This window comes from Coenobita brevimanus, chromosome 14 (genome assembly GCF_032717465.1).
Source record: "Coenobita brevimanus isolate Jiangsu-jjx chromosome 14, ASM3271746v2, whole genome shotgun sequence".
Taxonomy (NCBI): Eukaryota; Metazoa; Arthropoda; class Malacostraca; order Decapoda; family Coenobitidae; genus Coenobita; species Coenobita brevimanus.
This window is the reverse complement of record NC_136967.1, coordinates 14,846,516-14,865,393: the sequence shown is the minus strand read 5'-3', so window position 1 is coordinate 14,865,393 and position 18,878 is coordinate 14,846,516. Positions and strand designations below refer to the sequence as shown.

The 18,878-nt window shown below is 42.3% G+C and overlaps 1 protein-coding gene across 1 annotated transcript in view; it reads left to right on the top strand.

The window, feature by feature from the left end:
• LOC145419116 (adhesion molecule nephrin-like) overlaps positions 1-18,878 on the top strand; it is a 322,976-nt gene that overhangs the window by 245,397 nt on the left and 58,701 nt on the right. Inside the window, exons 4-5 of the mRNA XM_080287362.1 lie at positions 16,620-16,783; positions 18,165-18,309. Of these exons, the coding sequence (XP_080143488.1) occupies positions 16,620-16,783; positions 18,165-18,309 (309 nt within the window). The remainder of the gene's footprint in view (positions 1-16,619; positions 16,784-18,164; positions 18,310-18,878) is intronic.

The window sequence follows — 18,878 nt, the reverse complement described above, 5'->3', positions numbered from 1 at the left end:
ACATACATATACACTTGTTTTTCTCTTGACTGCTCGTGCACCATGCTTGAATATTAAAAACTTTATTCCTGGCTCTGATCTTCATATAAGTTCAGTAGGAAAAGTTGTGTTTTTCACTTTAGTAATTGTTCACGTTGGTCTATGTGTTTCCTTGATTTGATGGTGGAAGTCTTGAGTCAGAAATGGCTGTACATTATCGTGGTGTGGGTCGAATCCAGTAGGTGGCTGGATGTTTTTTTATCATATAAAATTTGCCAGGCATCTTAGGTGGTCTGTTAATGTTTATATGATGTGGATTTCGGTAGCGTAGCCTCGGGCCCTATACACCTAGGGCCCTCCTGGGTGAGAAAGGGATCATATGGGATTATTTGTCGTCTGTTGCCGTTATTATTGTTCCAAGGCTACTCTTACACTCTACTTGCGTGCTGTGGTCCTAAAAACTAGTTGATCTTTTTGACAGACAAGTTGGTTAAGTAGTACAAAGGTTATTATTCATCCCATTTTTTGCTCACATGTAGTTGGTTCGTTCCGGTTGACTGCGTGCTGTGAGGCGGAGAAATTAAAACTTTTAGTCGACGATATCTTTTCCTGTTTTGTTTTAGGTATTTACAGATGGCTTTACTTAGCGTAGGAGAGTCTTTCCGACGTGTGGGTTAGATATTGCCCACACCGAACCGTTCACAACAAGGATGTTCTCTTTTGATAAATAAAGACGTCTGATAGGGGCAAGAAAAAAAACAAAACTGATGTCCCCAGGTTGAAGGGTTTGGTATTGCTCTTTGCTTTGCGTCAGTTGAAAAAGAACATATAAGTTGTTTCCTGCTGCTGTGGTGCTGGGGAGGAACGCCTTTACGTGGTGACACCGATGTGATCAGGTGGTGGAGCTGTTCAGTTATACAAACGTCCCTCAGTTCCCTCTCTATCTCTCGAAAGGAGGTTGATGGACTGCAAAATAAGGGTAGCTTCGGTCTGCAGTCCACTGGGTTCACGTTTAGGTGGCTCTGGGGTTACAACTGGTGCAACAACTACCACGTATCTGTTATGTTTATATATTATGTGTTATTTTTGTCACACCGCCGCATGCTGTGGAGTGGAGATCTTTGATATTGCTCTGACTCATTGGTAAATTATACATTGGCAACGTTTCTGCTCGTGTATGTTTATCCCTAGCTATACCTATTTCATACCTACGTGATGAGAATTTTGATTTTACTCATATTACTGATCCCAGTCTTAAAGCAGGGAAGTATAAGGCCAATAAATATACTCCCGTTATCTTCATCCTAGTCTGGTCTTACCCTGAGATTGCTGTCTGTAAAGTGGAATATTTTAATTTAAACTGAAATCAACAGCAAGAGAATAATACTGTATTGGGAATTGCAAAACCAATAATATTGACGTATGTGGGTAATTACTCCACCATTGCTGTGTTTATCCCTGTTCTTTAAATATACTCGTATAAAGCGGATAACATTAATATCGCTCTAATTGTTCAGCTCTCACGCTATTTTTCCCCTCGTCATTTCTTTTTTATGCCAGGAAGAAGGAACGATAGGCCAGAAGGCCGGAAGGTTGTTCTTTGCAGGAAAAAGTAAAAGCAAAATGACAGAAAGTCAAATTTAAGATCCGTTTATGTTCTCTCAGAGAAAAAATAATAACGGGGAGTCAAATTTTAGATCCGTTCATTTCGTGATGCCTGGACACATTGTGTTTAAAAGATTGGAAGTCATAGGCAATAAAAAATACAGCCCTGTTACATACATGAAGAACTGGGAGTAACGGTTAACTCTTGCATATGTGAGTTGGGTAGAAAAGGGATGAGAGGTTGCCTCCAGATGGGTGTCACACGCCCTCCGTAGTGGTGGAGTCTGCCTCACGCAATCCCTCCTCTCAGTCAATGATAGAGGAAATATTTAGACTTAGTTGAAGAATAGCTTGGCACCTTTTCTACTATCGGTATGTTCCTCACTAGTGATTCTTATCCTATGTTTGTATTCTGTGATGCTTTAGAACTTGGACTTTTCCCTGACTTTTTTTAAAGCTGAATATTAAATGAATATACGAGACTTAGTTTACCGTTGTGGTGTTTACCCCTAATGTACTACTGTGTTCATCTGTAGTCTGTACTTACCCCGTGGTGATGGGGTTTGAGACGTACATCTTTTAATATTGCCGTAATTGTCCCCTCTTTGCCCACCAGTCACAGTACTTTTTCCAGTCTTCCTGCAACACATCATCCCGCTTCCTAGTTAATAGCACTGGAATATATAGGAAGGTTTTCTATTGTTGTTACGTTCATTCGTGGCTATTCTTGTCCTGTCGCTGCTTGGTATAATGCGTAGAATATTAATATTGATCATAGCCAGTAGTGGAGATATATACTGTATTATCAGATTCCCTGGTGCTGGAGAGGGATGCCTTCACGTAGTGTTACAAATGTGACAGGGAGTTGGAACTGCCTGATTATACAACCGTTTCTCAGTCCACTAGCTATCCCCCTAATGAGGATGGTGGACTGCATAATATCGGCAACTTTGACCTTGTGTCAACTGATTTCACGCTCAGATGGAGTTGTAGCCTACCGCTTCCACTGCTAAGCAAATTTTATGTTATGTCTTCCCCATTTCTAGTTCATTCTGTTGCATCGATCTACCTACCCATACTCTGTATTTACCCAGTGGATGCGTGCCGTATTGCAGAGAACTTTAATAATGCCCTAATTTTTCCCTCAGGGGCCACCTGTCACGTTATTTTCCCACCATCCTGCCTCACCTAATCCCTCCCAGGGGGATAAATGGAGTATGTCCTTTTTTCCCGCTCGTAATTCTCCCGGTCGGCGCCGAGATAACATCTAATAAATTGCAACGTATTTTGTGAGCTAATAGATTACCACGGCCGACAAAGTGCCAGGAGCGCCCCCCGCCAGTTTTATGCCTTCATCAAAACTCTTTACTTTAGATGGAAATGATTGAATTAGCTTCAAGGGCTTTGAGGAAATCACGAAATGTGTAAGTGGAAGATGAGGAAAAAGAAGAAAAGGAAGAAGAAGGCCTGTCTTGACTGCAGGAGGGTCATTAAGGAGCCCAAGAGAATCTCAACTAATAGAAGAAAAATAAAAAGAAGGAGATGGAGAAGGAGAAGAAGAAGCACTAGATTTACATACATCGAGTGTACGAGTGGCCATTTTCCCCTTGAGGTAGCGGACTTTTTTTTCTTTATTTTTGCTATATTATTACTACTACCAGACATATTCCTTAGAGCTGTGTTTTGGCGAGATTTTAAATCAAAATTTCCCATTGGTCTACCAGCTGGGCTGCTTTGGTGTTCAGAAGATTCTCACTAAGACAGTATAATCAGGTGATCACATGAAAATGGTGTCAGTGGAGAGAGGTACAAAATCTCAGAGAACTTTACTTACTGTTTCCGCATCAGATATATATATATATATATATATATATATATATATATATATATATATATACAAATGAGCACTATCATCTTATATTTACCGAGTTGTTCACCTCTTTCTACATCACATGACCCTTCCATGGTTAAATTCCAGCGGTATTTGTATCATCTGTTCTTTGTTTATATTTATGTATGAGAGACAAGCCGTCTTGGTACCGACCAAGACAGCCCCGACCTGCCTTGATGACGACCAAGGTGGCACCTTCTGACTTGGTAGCTGATGTCGTCTTCCACTTGGTGCCTGGACCTCACACGGGCAGGGATATCGCACATCCGACCAAGTGATGACGTCAAACAATAAGGTGAAGGAAGTCATCTTGCTTTAAAAAATTCGCTTAGACACGATTTAGCTTAGGAGAGAGACTTGTAGAGGAGGAATTATTCAAGGTTATATCTAATCCCTGCACCTCAAAAATTTCCTCCAGACCTAAATATTATCGCCTAGATTTTAAAGGAATACAATATGGCATCACCTTACAAATTCACGACGAGCAGAAGGAGAAGAAGAAGAAGGTTAATGTTTATGTCTGTGAATTACATGACTGCCATTAAGGAAAACAGTTGGTTCTTGCTTAGCCCCACTGTTCCCCAAGAAGACCACCTGTAACCGAAATTTTACATCCAAGTCCCCAGCTATACCGCTGGATGAACAGGGAACAGGGAAAAACAAACTGAATCCACCAGTCTGGCCGTCCCGGAAAACGATGATGGAAGCATTTCGGGATGCATTAGAAGGCTGTCACTGTGTCACGGGGTTTTTATATTAGTACCGGAAATTTTGAAATAAATGGTTAAATATTATTTAAATTGATAATATTCAATAATATTGAAGAGCAGAGACAATGGTTGTCTTGCTACATCAAGCAACGATAACTTTACGTTGGCTTAGCACGATTCTCTGAGAACGAGAATTTATAAACTTCCTCAACAGTACACAGCAGAGACTAATTACTCACAATTGCTGACTTACTGTACTGTTAGCCTCTGGAGAAAGTTACATCACCCCTGACAATAAATAACTAATACTAATAATAATAACATCAGGTTCTTGCTGATGCATTAACTCCTGGCACAACGGATTTTAAGTTAATACAACAAGACTGGTCTAAGTACCAGTTATGAAAGCAAACGTTTATGCAAGCTAGAGCTATATGGAAAATATGCTTAATTATGGAAAAATGAAACAAGATTTTTACTTTACATTAAGCTCGAGAAAGGAACTGTTAAATTTATTAATTACAAAAAAATAAATTTAACATTACATTTCAAATCAAATCAATGAGACGCACTCGCTCACTCACTCACGCAATAGCTAAATACTTACGCCTAGGGAAAAACACCTTAATTAAACTCTTATAACTAGAAAATACACAAAAGAAATACTATAGTCGATGAATGCTGCGTATCACCAGATGGGTGGGAAGACTGGACTAACTGTGAAGTGGAGTTTGGGTACTAGCTGACCTCTCACACTGCGGCACAGGTCCTTCCTCCGTCACATCAATCACAAGACTGCCTAAGTCGTGGGAAAGCGGAGCACTCGGCCGCATTTTTTTAACGGTCGAATGAGGAAGCAGAGGCGAACAATAAAAAACAATAGTATCGCTCAGTACAGCACTTAGTGACGTGCATTAAATCGGTCACTCTTTGAAAACGGTGACGAATTATTTGAAAAAGTATACTCCGATAATGGAGGGAGAAACGGTTAGCTGAGCGATACACAGTGAGTTTTCCACTAATAGTTCGTGGTTTCTCACAAAAGGGAAATGTCGCGAATTGATTCGTGACATTACGCCCTTGAAAATTAAATCTTTCTTCCTTCAGAAGAAAGATTTCAATATACATACATATACATCCTAACTCAGTCACACAAGATTCACACTGTGGTGTGTGTGCTATCCTGCTACAGGAGTATGTCGCAGTCGCCAGTGAGCGAAAAAACCTCGTATTTACGTTAATAGAAACAAGCTTGAGGGAAAAACTCCGTGACGACTGTGAAAATCCTGTACTCAGGTCAAACTGAGCGAAAGTTCGCTACATTTACATTAACAACTAATTGTTATGTAGTGTTGTGTATGTAATACACGGTGTAGGTGTGACAGTTGTAGTGTAACTGTACCTACGTGTAAAATGACACAGTAAATATTATGGCGGCAGCGAAGGCAGAAGAGAAGAGGCGGCAGCGTGCGGCAGACGATCAGCTGGTCCGCACAGCAAAACTGCTACACCCATTGCTGAACCTGCAAAACCAATTGAGGTGGAGCATCAGAAGTGTCAATGAGACAAAATTTTATCATGTTACAATTACTCTCTCTGCCTAGCAATCAGTACATGCTACGAAAAGTACGCTCTGGCTGAAAAATACGAGTGACAGCCAAGCTTCGTACATTCGAGGTCGCCATTAATTATAGCACACGATTAGATTCAACAAGTTGAGAATCCCTGTGCAAACTTGGGTCTTCCATAGCCTCAAGTCGCCTCTGCAGAGTTCTCACTTCCCCCTTAACCTACAATACAATACTTATATTAGTACTGGAAAGCTGAGAATCCTTGTGCAAACTTGGGTCTTCCATAGCCTCAAGTCGCCTCTGCAGAGTTCTCACTTCCCCCTTAACCTACAATACAATACTTATATTAGTACCGGAAAGCTGAGAATCCTCGAGCGAACTTGGGTCTTCCATAGCCTCAAGTCGCCTCTGCGGAGTTCTCTCTCCCCCTTAACCTACAATACAATACTTATATTAGTACCGGAAAGCTGAGAATCCTTGTGCAAACTTGGGTCTTCCATAGCCTCAAGTCGCCTCTGCAGAGTTCTCTCTCGAATTTCCCCCTTAACCTACAGTACTTCTATTAGTACCGGGAAGCTGAGAATCCTTATGCAAACTTGGGTCTTCCATAGCCTCAAGTCGCCTCTCAACTTCCCCCTTAACCTACGGTACATAATATGTATGTACAGGCCCTGGACATAATGTGTCCTGTGGGGCCAATGGGCGAGACGTCAGGTCTGCACCCACTTCACCACTACCCTGTCTCTCAATTGACTCAGAGATTACAGGTGTAGTTACAAATGGCACAGGAAGGGCATGTCCCTGATTAGTGGTGATACTTTGGCACACACTGCAAGAACGGACAAAACTATCTATGTCCCGTCCCATCCCTGGCCAGAAAAAGTCAGCTCGGATACGGCCCTGGGTCTTCCTTTTGCCCATGTGACCTCCTGAGGCTGAACAATGACCCCATTGTAACACTGCTGGGCGGTACTTGGCGGGAACGACAAACTGCAGTCGAACCTCGCCCTCGGGTGTTCGTGACTCACGGTAGAGCCGTCCTTGTTTGCGAAGGAACTTGGCTCGACCTCCCCGTGAATACTTAATCACTTGACCCTTTTGTTTGTTCCGCACGGCAGCAAGTGTCGGGTCAGAATGTTGTTCTTGTACAACAAATTGACTACACATCAGATCTTGCGGCGATTCAATGATCACTGGGGTGACACAGTTTGGAGCCTCAGTCATGGCTCGTGTTACCGCAGCAGCCGAAGTCTGAGTGGCGCCATCATCGGAGCAACTATCCTTGGCTCCTTGAATATTGCCTACTATCAAGTCAAATAGAGGCTCTGGCATGACAACTGCAAGTGTCGTACCAGTATAAAATGGAGATGCCACCTGGATACATGCCTCAGGGAACAATCTCACTGATCCATCAATAAGCTTTGCATGGATCTGTCGACCTGTATACTGTTCAGGCCGAACTAAACTCTGCTTAACAGAGCAACCTGAGGAACCATTGTCTCTCAGGACCTTCACAGGAATGCCTCCCACAAACCCTGGCTGAACAAGGAAGGTACTGTCACCTGTGGGAGGGCCTGTGGAGGAAGCAGCTAGCCACTCATGAGGCTGCTGAATTGATGTGGCAAACATTGTGCCTTGAAGGTTATATTGGGGAGATGGAACATTGGCCATCTGTGGAGGGGGGTTCACTGTCACTGTGGGACTAGTGAACTGTGGGGAAGTACCCACACTGGTAGGGACGTGACCACCAGGCTGCTGCTGAGGAATGAAGGCTGCATTCGCTTCCTGCCTCTTTTGAGCTGGTGGTGAAAAAGTTTGTCTCGACGGTTGGTTGCGTGGCTGATACTGCTGCTGGTTAGGGTACTTGTTGTACCTCTTCCACTCAGATTGCTGAGTGTTTTGCCCCTGGTCCTTCCACTGCGGTTTTGGACCTTGGCCATTACTCTGAGAACGGCCTTGGTGCTGGGATTCAGTCTGAGACGGCTTCCCAGACTTGGCAGTATCTTTTCTGCTCCAGGTGTTTTGCTTACGAGCTTGATACCCGTATGCAGTAAAGAATGCGTCAGCCTTCTCTGCCATTTGGCTGGCATCTTTCACCTGGCAGATCTTAAGCTGTGCTATGAGCTCAGCAGGCCACGACCTCTCTAGCTGTGTACACAGCATAAGGTCAATTATCCCCTCACGCGTGGAAGGAGTTTCATCTTTCTCCATCCACTCATTTAAGTAAGCTGTGAGACGATCAAGGAACTGAACAGCTGTCTCCTTGTCTTGGAGACGAGCTCGCATGAACTGAACTTTGGCGTCGTCTACTGTGAGACCATACGCCTTAATGAGTGCAGCTTTCATCATCTCATATGTGAGATTGTCTCCACGAATTCTGTGGAGAATATCGAGGGCAGGGCCCTCAAATAGGCTAAGAAACTGAAGCCGCTTAGCTGCCTCATCCAGTTGATATAAGTCTGCCATGTCCTCAAAACGAGCTATGTACGGCTCGATTCGCTCGCTTTCCTTGTATGAAGGAAGCAGTGCGTGGGGTCGCCAGGACATGTGCAGGGAGAACGCTCGTGGAGCTTTGACCAACTGCACCAGACGTGTCTGAAGCCAAGGAATCTCGCTTGAGCTTCAGCACTTCAAGTTCATGTTCTCGTTCTTTGTCTCGTTGTTCACGCTCGTATTCGCGCTGTTCTCGCTCGTGTTCGCGCTGTTCTCGCTCTTTTCTAACTCGAGCTCGCGTTGTTTCTGCTCGTATTCGCGCTGTTCTCGCTCTTTTTCTAACTCGAGCTCGCGTTGTTTCTGCTCGTATTCGCGCTGTTTCTCACGCTGCTCTTGTTCATAAGCACGCTCTCTTTCACGTTCCTCACGCTGTTCTCGCTCGTATTCGCGCTGTTCTCGCTCGCATTCGCGCTGAATCCTACGCTCTTCACGAGCATCTTTCTCACGTTCTTGCTCGTAATTGAACCGTGAGAGAACGTAACTCTGTATTTTCTCTGGGTCTGTGAGACCAATATCTTTGGCTTCCTGTACATATACAGCTGTAGCCATGATGCTAGCTCAATTTACTAAGTAACCGAAATTGAGTACTGACTGCTTAGCGACGAATACTAATAAACACAAGTAAAGAATACAGACACAAGCTAGTGGTGACCAGTCTTATCCAGTTAACTGGCAAAGAATAAATAAAAAATGTAAATGACTGGGAAGACTCAATAATAAACACAATGGGTACGGCGACTTCCCAGGAGCGAATAAAATCGTCTGGCGTTACCAAGAATAAACTAGAGTTAAGTATTCTATTGATTAATAAAGCAAAATTCACTTGCTAAATTAAGGGTAAACACCAGTAAGCTTGTGCCTATAAACTTTAATGATAAATACCTAAATATGAATGAGTGAGCACTATCTCGTGAATAGCTTTAGAGCTAGGAGTTAATATCCTGGAATGAGGTCGCCAATTGTCACGGGGTTTTTATATTAGTACCGGAAATTTTGAAATAAATGGTTAAATATTATTTAAATTGATAATATTCAATAATATTGAAGAGCAGAGACAATGGTTGTCTTGCTACATCAAGCAACGATAACTTTACGTTGGCTTAGCACGATTCTCTGAGAACGAGAATTTATAAACTTCCTCAACAGTACACAGCAGAGACTAATTACTCACAATTGCTGACTTACTGTACTGTTAGCCTCTGGAGAAAGTTACATCACCCCTGACAATAAATAACTAATACTAATAATAATAACATCAGGTTCTTGCTGATGCATTAACTCCTGGCACAACGGATTTTAAGTTAATACAACAAGACTGGTCTAAGTACCAGTTATGAAAGCAAACGTTTATGCAAGCTAGGAGCTATATGGAAAATATGCTTAATTATGGAAAAATGAAACAAGATTTTTACTTTACATTAAGCTCGAGAAAGGAACTGTTAAATTTATTAATTACAAAAAAATAAATTTAACATTACATTTCAAATCAAATCAATGAGACGCACTCGCTCACTCACTCACGCAATAGCTAAATACTTACGCCTAGGGAAAAACACCTTAATTAAACTCTTATAACTAGAAAATACACAAAAGAAATACTATAGTCGATGAATGCTGCGTATCACCAGATGGGTGGGAAGACTGGACTAACTGTGAAGTGGAGTTTGGGTACTAGCTGACCTCTCACACTGCGGCACAGGTCCTTCCTCCGTCACATCAATCACAAGACTGCCTAAGTCGTGGGAAAGCGGAGCACTCGGCCGCATTTTTTTAACGGTCGAATGAGGAAGCAGAGGCGAACAATAAAAAACAATAGTATCGCTCAGTACAGCACTTAGTGACGTGCATTAAATCGGTCACTCTTTGAAAACGGTGACGAATTATTTGAAAAGTATACTCCGATAATGGAGGGAGAAACGGTTAGCTGAGCGATACACAGTGAGTTTTCCACTAATAGTTCGTGGTTTCTCACAAAAAGGAAATGTCGCGAATTGATTCGTGACACACTGCACTGTTCACGATTAGTAGGAAGACTGGTGATTGATTTGCGACGTGTGTGGAGAGCTGTGACTAAAAAATACAGCATATTCTTGAAACCTTGAGTTGCGAATGACACAGATGTATCTGCATACATATTTGCACACACTCTTGCACATATATTAACACACATACAGGAACGCGCGTGCGCGTATGTTTATACGCAAGCACACATACATACATACTGTACATACATACATACATACATACGTACGTACATACATATATACATACATGCATACATACAATATATACATACAGACATACATAGTCATATTCATAGGCACATCATTTATTATATTCATTTTGTTCTTTGGGTGATATAAATTGCCATACTTTAAAAATTACCACACTGTACTGTTCTAAGTTGCATTACTGTTGATAAACCTATTTCCCGCTTAGGGCAGCATTAAATGAAGAATACATATCGAAAATACGTCTGTTCTGTGACACAGTCTAACCAGGGGAGGTTCCAACGATACACAAAAAACTATGGCCCTCACACACACACACACACAAGACCTATGGCTCGCACAAAAAATGCGGCTTTCACTCACGAATTCTGTAACTCTCAAGCAAAAAGCTACGATTCATAAAAAAAAAAAGTCGATTAAAAAAAAGCGGCTCTCACTCATAATAGAACTTTGTCTGCCACTCACAAAAACAACGGCTTACCTCCAAAACCGGGTCTTTTCGGGTTTTCCATTGAGGCTACAGTTATCAGTCGCGAAATTCTGCTACTTATTCTCAAGAAATTCCTGCGGTTCTTACTTATATAACTCTACTCCATCTCCTGATTAAGTTCTATTTTTGTCGTCTGCAAAACTCTATATCTGTAATTAGAAATGTTGTACGTCTTTCATAAACATACTGCGTAAAAAAAAAAAAATGTAGCTCTTTCACAATACCCCACTGATGTCATTCAAAAAACTCTACTGCTCACACTCTGAAAACTCTCCTTCTTTCTCTCACAAAACTTTGTCTCCTAAAACTATTACTGCTATATAACACTACTGCTATCTTTCCCCAAAATCTACTACTCTGACTAGCAGAACTCTATTGCGCTGCTCCCGCTCACAAGATTCTACTGCTCTCGTCCACCTAACTCATCTACTCTGACTCACAAAGCTCTACGTCTCTTTCACAAACCTCCAGTCAGTCGTACACACAAAACTTTACGTCTCACACTTACCAGAATACTCTACTACTTTTCCTTACAAAACTTTCTTACACTCACAAAACTACATCCTTCTCTCACGAGCTCTACTGCTTTCACACAACTCTATGTCTCTTGCTCACAAAACTCTCCTCTCACTCGCACAACCACTGCTTTCACCCACCCGACTCTGGCGTCCCCACACATAATATATTTCTTTTCGATACTGGAGCCCCGTAATACCCAGGGGTGGCAGTGGGCGAAAGTGCATTATGGCGGTGGCAGGCATCTCCACAGTAGTATTAGGCTTTATTTTAGGTACATGTGAGGCTTCCTAGCACTGATTCCTTTTATATTTATTCTTCATAATACACTTTAACACAATGACGTAATACATGGAAGTTCTTTGGACGTCTTTAAGATTTATATTCCATGCTGCAGCATAACGCTGTCCGATTTGACTAACACTCTTCGATTTGATAGAACTCAATTCCCCTTTCTTGGCGACTTATGGCTTAGGGTTCACATAGGAGTCTTCTTAGCTCCTCTTTCAGTGCGATTTGTTCTTCAGACGACACCTTAACACTCTTGGGCTTCATGTGGGAGGCTTCTTAATATCTCTTCACGTACGTTTTACTTACATACTACTGTACACCTTAACACTCTTAGGTTTGACGTAGAAGACATCTTAGCACCTCTTTCTTTGCGATTTGTTCTTCACGCAGTCCTGCAGTCTTAGGTGATGTGGAAGACTTCACAGCATCTCTTCCTTCATGACTGTTTTTTCCCTACTTTACATCCTAGCATTCTAAGTGCCGTATTCTTTACTCTCAGGTGAATGAAAGCGTCTTTCGTTACCTGGAATAGAAAATTGGAGCTGTTTTATTACCGATGTACATAATCAGGTGAATAAATATCATCTGGCATTTGTTGGTATAGAATACTAGAGTTGACCTGACTATGAAGGGTTACTGAAGACTGTTAACTCTGTCAGATTCCTGTGACTTACTTTTAGCTAAATAAAATCGTCTGGCGGTGTCTGGAAAGAATACTAGAGATGTTCCAATCATAAGAGAGGCAATATTCGCTTATATGTTAACTATATCTTTTGATTATCGACATGGTTTCTGTCAGTAATATATGATGGGATGTAAATGTATAATAAATCACTGAAGAAGAGGTGTTACACAATATCCTGGCCTAACGAGACAGCGACCCGAAATCGATATCGTCAGGTGGCAAGCGGAAGGCAGTTCCTCTTAAAGATTCTGAGCTACCTTTCAAAAATTTACATACCAAAATAGTCCTTTCGTAACTATATTTTTCTTACTTTTAACTTGGTCTAAAATTGCTGTCTTTTCACACTGACTGGGTGTCGTAATGAAGTACTGTGTAGTGTATTCGAGTTGGCTTCGTCTGCCACTGAGCTACGTGAAATAGTCTGTAAGGGAAGACGAAAAGCTGGTCTATGTTAAGGTAAAAAAATTGCAGGAGTTATTTTTAATGGAAGAAAAAAATAATATGTATGCATTAATTCAGTGTACGATAGTTTTCCTCTCGTAACTGATTTTTTTTTTCAGGAAAACCAAAAAAAAAAAAAAAAAAAATCTTTGCTTCTAGATTTGTATTTGCGAGAGAGAGAGAGAGAGTATGGATATCGAGGAGATTCATTTTTACTTATCTTAGTTACGATGGGATATTGAACGGAAAGTTTTTGTGATTGTGAGTATTGCCCTCACTAAGTGAATTATCTACCATTCTTAAAGATAAAGAAGCTGAATATTAATGAGAGAAGGAGGAGAGGGGAAAAAAAAAGAAAAATCCAGTCGCCTCATTCTCATCAGGCAGAACTAAGCCACTTCTGTAGTGTGAATATTGAATCGTGGTTGCATGAAATTCAGTGAACTACAGTTATGAGATAGGGGTGAATCTCCTGGGTAACCATGCCTCTTTTACATTAACTTGGCCCAAGTCTTCATCTTTCTGTAGCATATTTCACATTCATAAGTAGCAGAAAAAGACAATGCAGTGGTTCAGAATCCTCTGCAATGCAGTTCTTCATGGCTAGCTCCATATTCTAGTATTAATATCTTGTTACAGCTCAGCATTCAAGATGGAGATTTTTTTTTTTAGGCCAAGTTAAGGTATAGAAAAGTCGGCTCCTCAGTCTGAGTGAACCTTACCATTAACCCGGCTCAAAAGGGCTAGGGATCTTTGTCAGGTAAAAGTAAACACAATATTGTCGTAAACCTTTAAACTTGTACCATCCTACCCAGGCTGGTATTCTCATTGGTTAACCCACTGCGCCCTGTTAACGTATATACCTGTATATGTCCACACATTTTGTCACTGTCAGTCCTGTTGACGTATATAAACGAGCATCAATTGCAAGGTCCCTAATTTGCACACTTTTCAATTTTCACGCGTGATTTTTGGTACGTATGCACGGGACATCTTCCTCTACAAGATGCCAGGCAGGGGCGATGCCTTACCCCACATGACCTCCCCCCCCACACGCCATTGCCTTGGCAATACACCTGTTACCAGTGACCTGGCCAGTAAAGACATGTCGTGCCTCAGTACGAAATTCAAGGCCAAAGTGATTCCCCAACCGATGACAATATGGAGGACAAAGTTTACGTAGCATTAGAGGAAGAAACAGTCTGAAATGATGATCAGGTAATGTCTCCAAAAAAGGTCATGTATGTTGATGTGTTTGGTAAGTGGAACAATGCTTATATTGTCTATATTACTGTGTGAAAACCAATATACTCTCGTACTACATATACTGTAAATTCGTACCAAATAAGTAAATAAATAAATAAATACCGTTTATGAGTGGTGTGGAATAGTTACCCTCCTATAGAACTCGTTTTCTTTGGAGCCAGCCTGATAGAAAACCCAGTAAGGTAAGGGGTACTGCTACCTGTATCGGTATTTTTAACCTCGGGTGTGCGATTTCTCTATGAATTTTCGATGTTTCTCACCAAAAGCGGAGGTTTGAGCCAAAAAAAATTTTTTCCAAAATTGGTCGGGATTGGGGGGAGTCAGTGGTGGAAAATTGGTCGGGATGGGACGGGTTAAGGAAGCTCACTAACACCTACTGTCAAGTTATTTATTTTGTTTTTTATCGCTTGCCCCCTTTACCTGTGTGTGTGTGTGTGTGTGTGTGTGTGTGTGTGTGTGTGTGTGTGTGTGTGTGTGTGTGTGTGTGTTCCAGTTAAATCTCATGAACTTATGTCTCATGAAAGGCTTGAGCTGTCAGTATGAAACTTTCAGGGTATCAAGATTTGGCCAGAATCTTGGCCGAGTTTGGAAGCAGTCAGGGTCAAGGTCAAGGTCAACAAAATGGCTGCCAAAGATCAACTAGTTTCTATCGCCCGCCTTAAGCACCTTTATATCTCATGAACGGCTTGAGCTGTCAATATGAAACCTTCATGGTATCAAGATATAGCCAAAATCTTCGCCCCCCCCTGGGGACGCCGCCCCTTATCCCTCCCGGGGAGGGGCCGACCCCACCCCCCCGGGGAAGACCGCGCTTTGAACTTGGCAAACAACATATTCTGGCGAGCCATTAGCATTCGTCTCCGAATGCTTTTCTTTCATTACTCCTTACTTTTCTCCTCTATGTTACTTAAACCATTCTAATATCACCGTATTCTTCATGAATATCGCACCAAATTATGTTAACCAGCCCTATCCAAAAACAAATCACTAAGGAGGAGGTGTTAGGGAGCTCTTTACCCGGCGAGAATGCCAACCCTAATATATTGCTAAGATGTAAAGGGGGCAGCAGCGAGTATCCCTCCGAAAGTTTAGCTCCCTGTTGAATATCCCATACCCGCGGTGGACTAGAGCACCTGTTGTCCTTCACTCTTGTGAGTTAATGCTGACTTCCTTAGATATTTTTACGCAGCTTGGGAGAGACCTCTAGTGGTTAGTGAATGCTGTATCAAACTCCTCCAGCTCGAAATAAATAAAGAATGTAATAGTATAGACTAAATAATACGTCGTTAGATTGAAGGGGTTAAATGAATTCAGGTAGGTTTGTTCTTACTATCACACACACACACACACACACACACACACACACACACACACACACACACACACACACACACACACACACACACACACACACACACACACACACACACACACACACACACACATGGGCGACATTTTGGAAAGGGTGAAGCTGAGTTAGAAGAGGGGAAAAAAGGCTTGCAAATAAGGAACAAACTTTGCCATCTCTCTCCTTGAGGCTCTTTCGACATGACGCAAAGTTCAGAGATGTCGCTCTGGGTTTGCGATTTCTCTTACCTTCCACACCTTGTATCGACTATGCCGTTCAGTCCATGAGTCCGGTGGCGTATTTTCCTTTTTCCACTCTCTCTCTCTCTCTCTCTCTCTCTCACGCTGTTAAGTCCTTGCGTCCGGTGGCGTATATTTCCTCTCTGTCTGTCTGTCTGTCTGTCTGTCTCTCTCTCTCTCTCTCTCTCTCTCTCTCTCTCTCTCTCTCTCTCTCTCGATTGAAAAAGTCCTTCCCGGTGTGCATAAAGTCGTCTGCAGGTAGCAAGAATAATTTACATTTTGTCATTTATGTGAATGTGTTTACGTTTGTCCTGAAATTTACATTGCAAAAGGGGCTTATATACTGACTTTGTACATTAGATTATATGAGTACACTACATGCAGATAGACAGTAACTCCTCCGAGGCTACGATAACTGGGGTCATTTTTAAGGGGGACCTGGGGGATGAATTAGCCCTTTTTGTCTTTTTCCAGTAGTCCTCCCTTCCACCCAGACCCCCAGTGGAGAAAAGATGACATTTAAGAAAAAGCATCGCAGGCCCGTTAGCTTCCTATAATTTGTCTACCTTAAAGCAGTAGAGGTTTTCATTCCTTTGTGGCTCTTTTCCTATAACTTAGAATAGAACTACTAAGCTTCCACAACGCTGTAGTGTTGGCATCTTGATGTAGTTTTGCATTCTTAATAAAAAGAAATATAGGCCAAGTTAAGGAAGACGCAGTAGAGTATTTTACTGACCATACTTGGCAAACTCTAACCAGAACTCCACTTTAATTACAGTCCTTCAAGTGTCAGCTTTTCTCTTGCCTGCCTTTCACCTCACGTGGGTAATAATGTCTCTCCTCCTCTCTACCCTGCCCCGCAGTACCGCCTGGCCCGCCCATTATCTTCGACGAGACGAGGCGGCAGGTGGACGGGCAGGTGGGTCCGCTGGAGGAGGACAGTCACACCAAGCTAACGTGTAGTTCCTCAGGCGGCACACCCACACCCACACTCACCTGGTGGCGCAACGGACGCAGGCTGGACCAGGTAAGCCGCCAGCACTTTTGGGCGCACTTGGTAATCCTTTAAGAGGGCCAGATTTCCTCATCCCCCTTCAGTCAGAGTACTTCGTTTTTATTATATTTTTGATATGTCCACACGAGTTTATTCGGTTCACGAGTGAGTTTCCAGGCTGGAGAGGATTGATACAGCGTTCATTAAATCCTCCACAATCAAAAAGTCTTCCTTAGTAAAATAGCCCGTTGATAGCTTAATTATATATTAAAAGAAAGACGTCGTCTATTTTCAGGTGTTAGTGTTAGAAATATTAAATTAAGTGTCCCTGGTCCTCTTAGTGGGTTGGTTAATCAGCCGTTGATACATGTTACATAAATGTATTTTTTTCTTTTTTTATGTGTGTCCGACTCTAGGCATAGGCTTCACAGCCCTCTCGCATGGCCCAGTAGTCCTACTTACTATACACCTCCACATGTCACCACTTCGGCGCTAACATCCACCGTCCTATTGAATACATGCAAGGGCTGTCTCATACAGGACTGGTGTATTGGTATTAGCAGGGGTATTTTTTCGATATGTCGGAGAGTTTTCTGGTAGATCAGTAAAGTCTGCTTTTATGATATTCAAATCCAAAAACTGTTCACAGCCGGGATTCGAACCTGGGTCCATTAGGACTGCAGGCCACCTCTCTACCGATTCAGCCACCGCCATCCCCAAAATGTTGAGTATAGTTTTAAAAATCATGCTTTATTTGCAGGAATTTACGGTCTCGGACTTTGATAACTTAAATATGCAGTACGATATAATTTTGCGTACCGGCAGTGTTTTGTATTGATATTTGTTGTAACTTACTTTAGTTGGAGGAGGCTGTGGCTCAGTCGGTAGAGAGGTGACCTGCAGTCCTACCGGACTCAGGTTCAAATTCCGGCTTAGGTAGGGAATAGTTTTAGGATTTGAATTTCATAAAATCAGACTTTACTGATCTACCTGAAGACCCGCCGGCATGTCATAAAAGTACCCCCGCTAATACCAATACACCAGTCCTGTATGAGGCAGCCCTAGCATGTATTCTATATGGACGGTGGGTGTTATCTTCGAAGTGGTGACATGTAGAGGTGTATGGTATGTAGGAGGACTTCTGGGCGTTGGGAGCAGGCTGTGAAGCCTATGCCCAGAGTTGGACGCGCGCACGCACGCACGCACACACACACACACACACACACACACACACACACACACACACACACACACACACACACACACACACACACACACACACACACACACACACACACACACACACACACACACACACACACACACACACTCCAGTATTGTTTCCTATGTCAGTGATGGTAGTGTATTATATATATGATGAAAGGTTAATTCTGTGTTGGTGGTGGTGTTGCAGGAGTGGAGTCAGGGTGAGAATGGCGTTGAGAGTAAGATTAGTCTGGTGGCGTCGCGGTCACTGCAGGGCGCCACACTCACCTGCCAGGCCCTCAACAACAACATCACAGAGCCTTCCTCCACATCGCTCATTGTCACTGTATTGCGTGAGTACTTGGCCACTCTTGTTGCGTCCATCACTCTCTCTCGTATTCAGGTTAGCAGTGGAGACTTCATATCATTTTTTTCTTAGCTCTTTGTTATGGACACTTTACCTTGATATTCCCCTTTATGTTATTCATATACTTTTGGAATCGGCATAGTTTGTCTCAGTAACTGTAAAGATTATGGCTGAGGAAGAGAGGCTATGAAGCCAGGCCACTAACAGTACTAAGTTGTTACGATTGTGTTGGTGAACGTGCGTGTAGTGAGGCAAGCCATAGCAAAGAAGCCTGGTAGATGTAAGGAGAGATATACTGTACCCAGAGATATACGGTGCATGAAGTATGGGATGTTTTGTGGTCTCTGTATCTTAACAAGTTTACACTTTAAATACGATCTGTTTCATACTCGTTAAAAATAATGCATTCGCGTGAATATAATTGAACAATTTGTTGAACTCAAAACACACCGTAGCTTATTCTGGATATGCAAAAGCTGTCCTGTGTTTCTACAAGCAACAAAAAAAACATTTATTCAGACAGAAGCGTGGCAGTTGTTCTCCCACTGCTCAAAC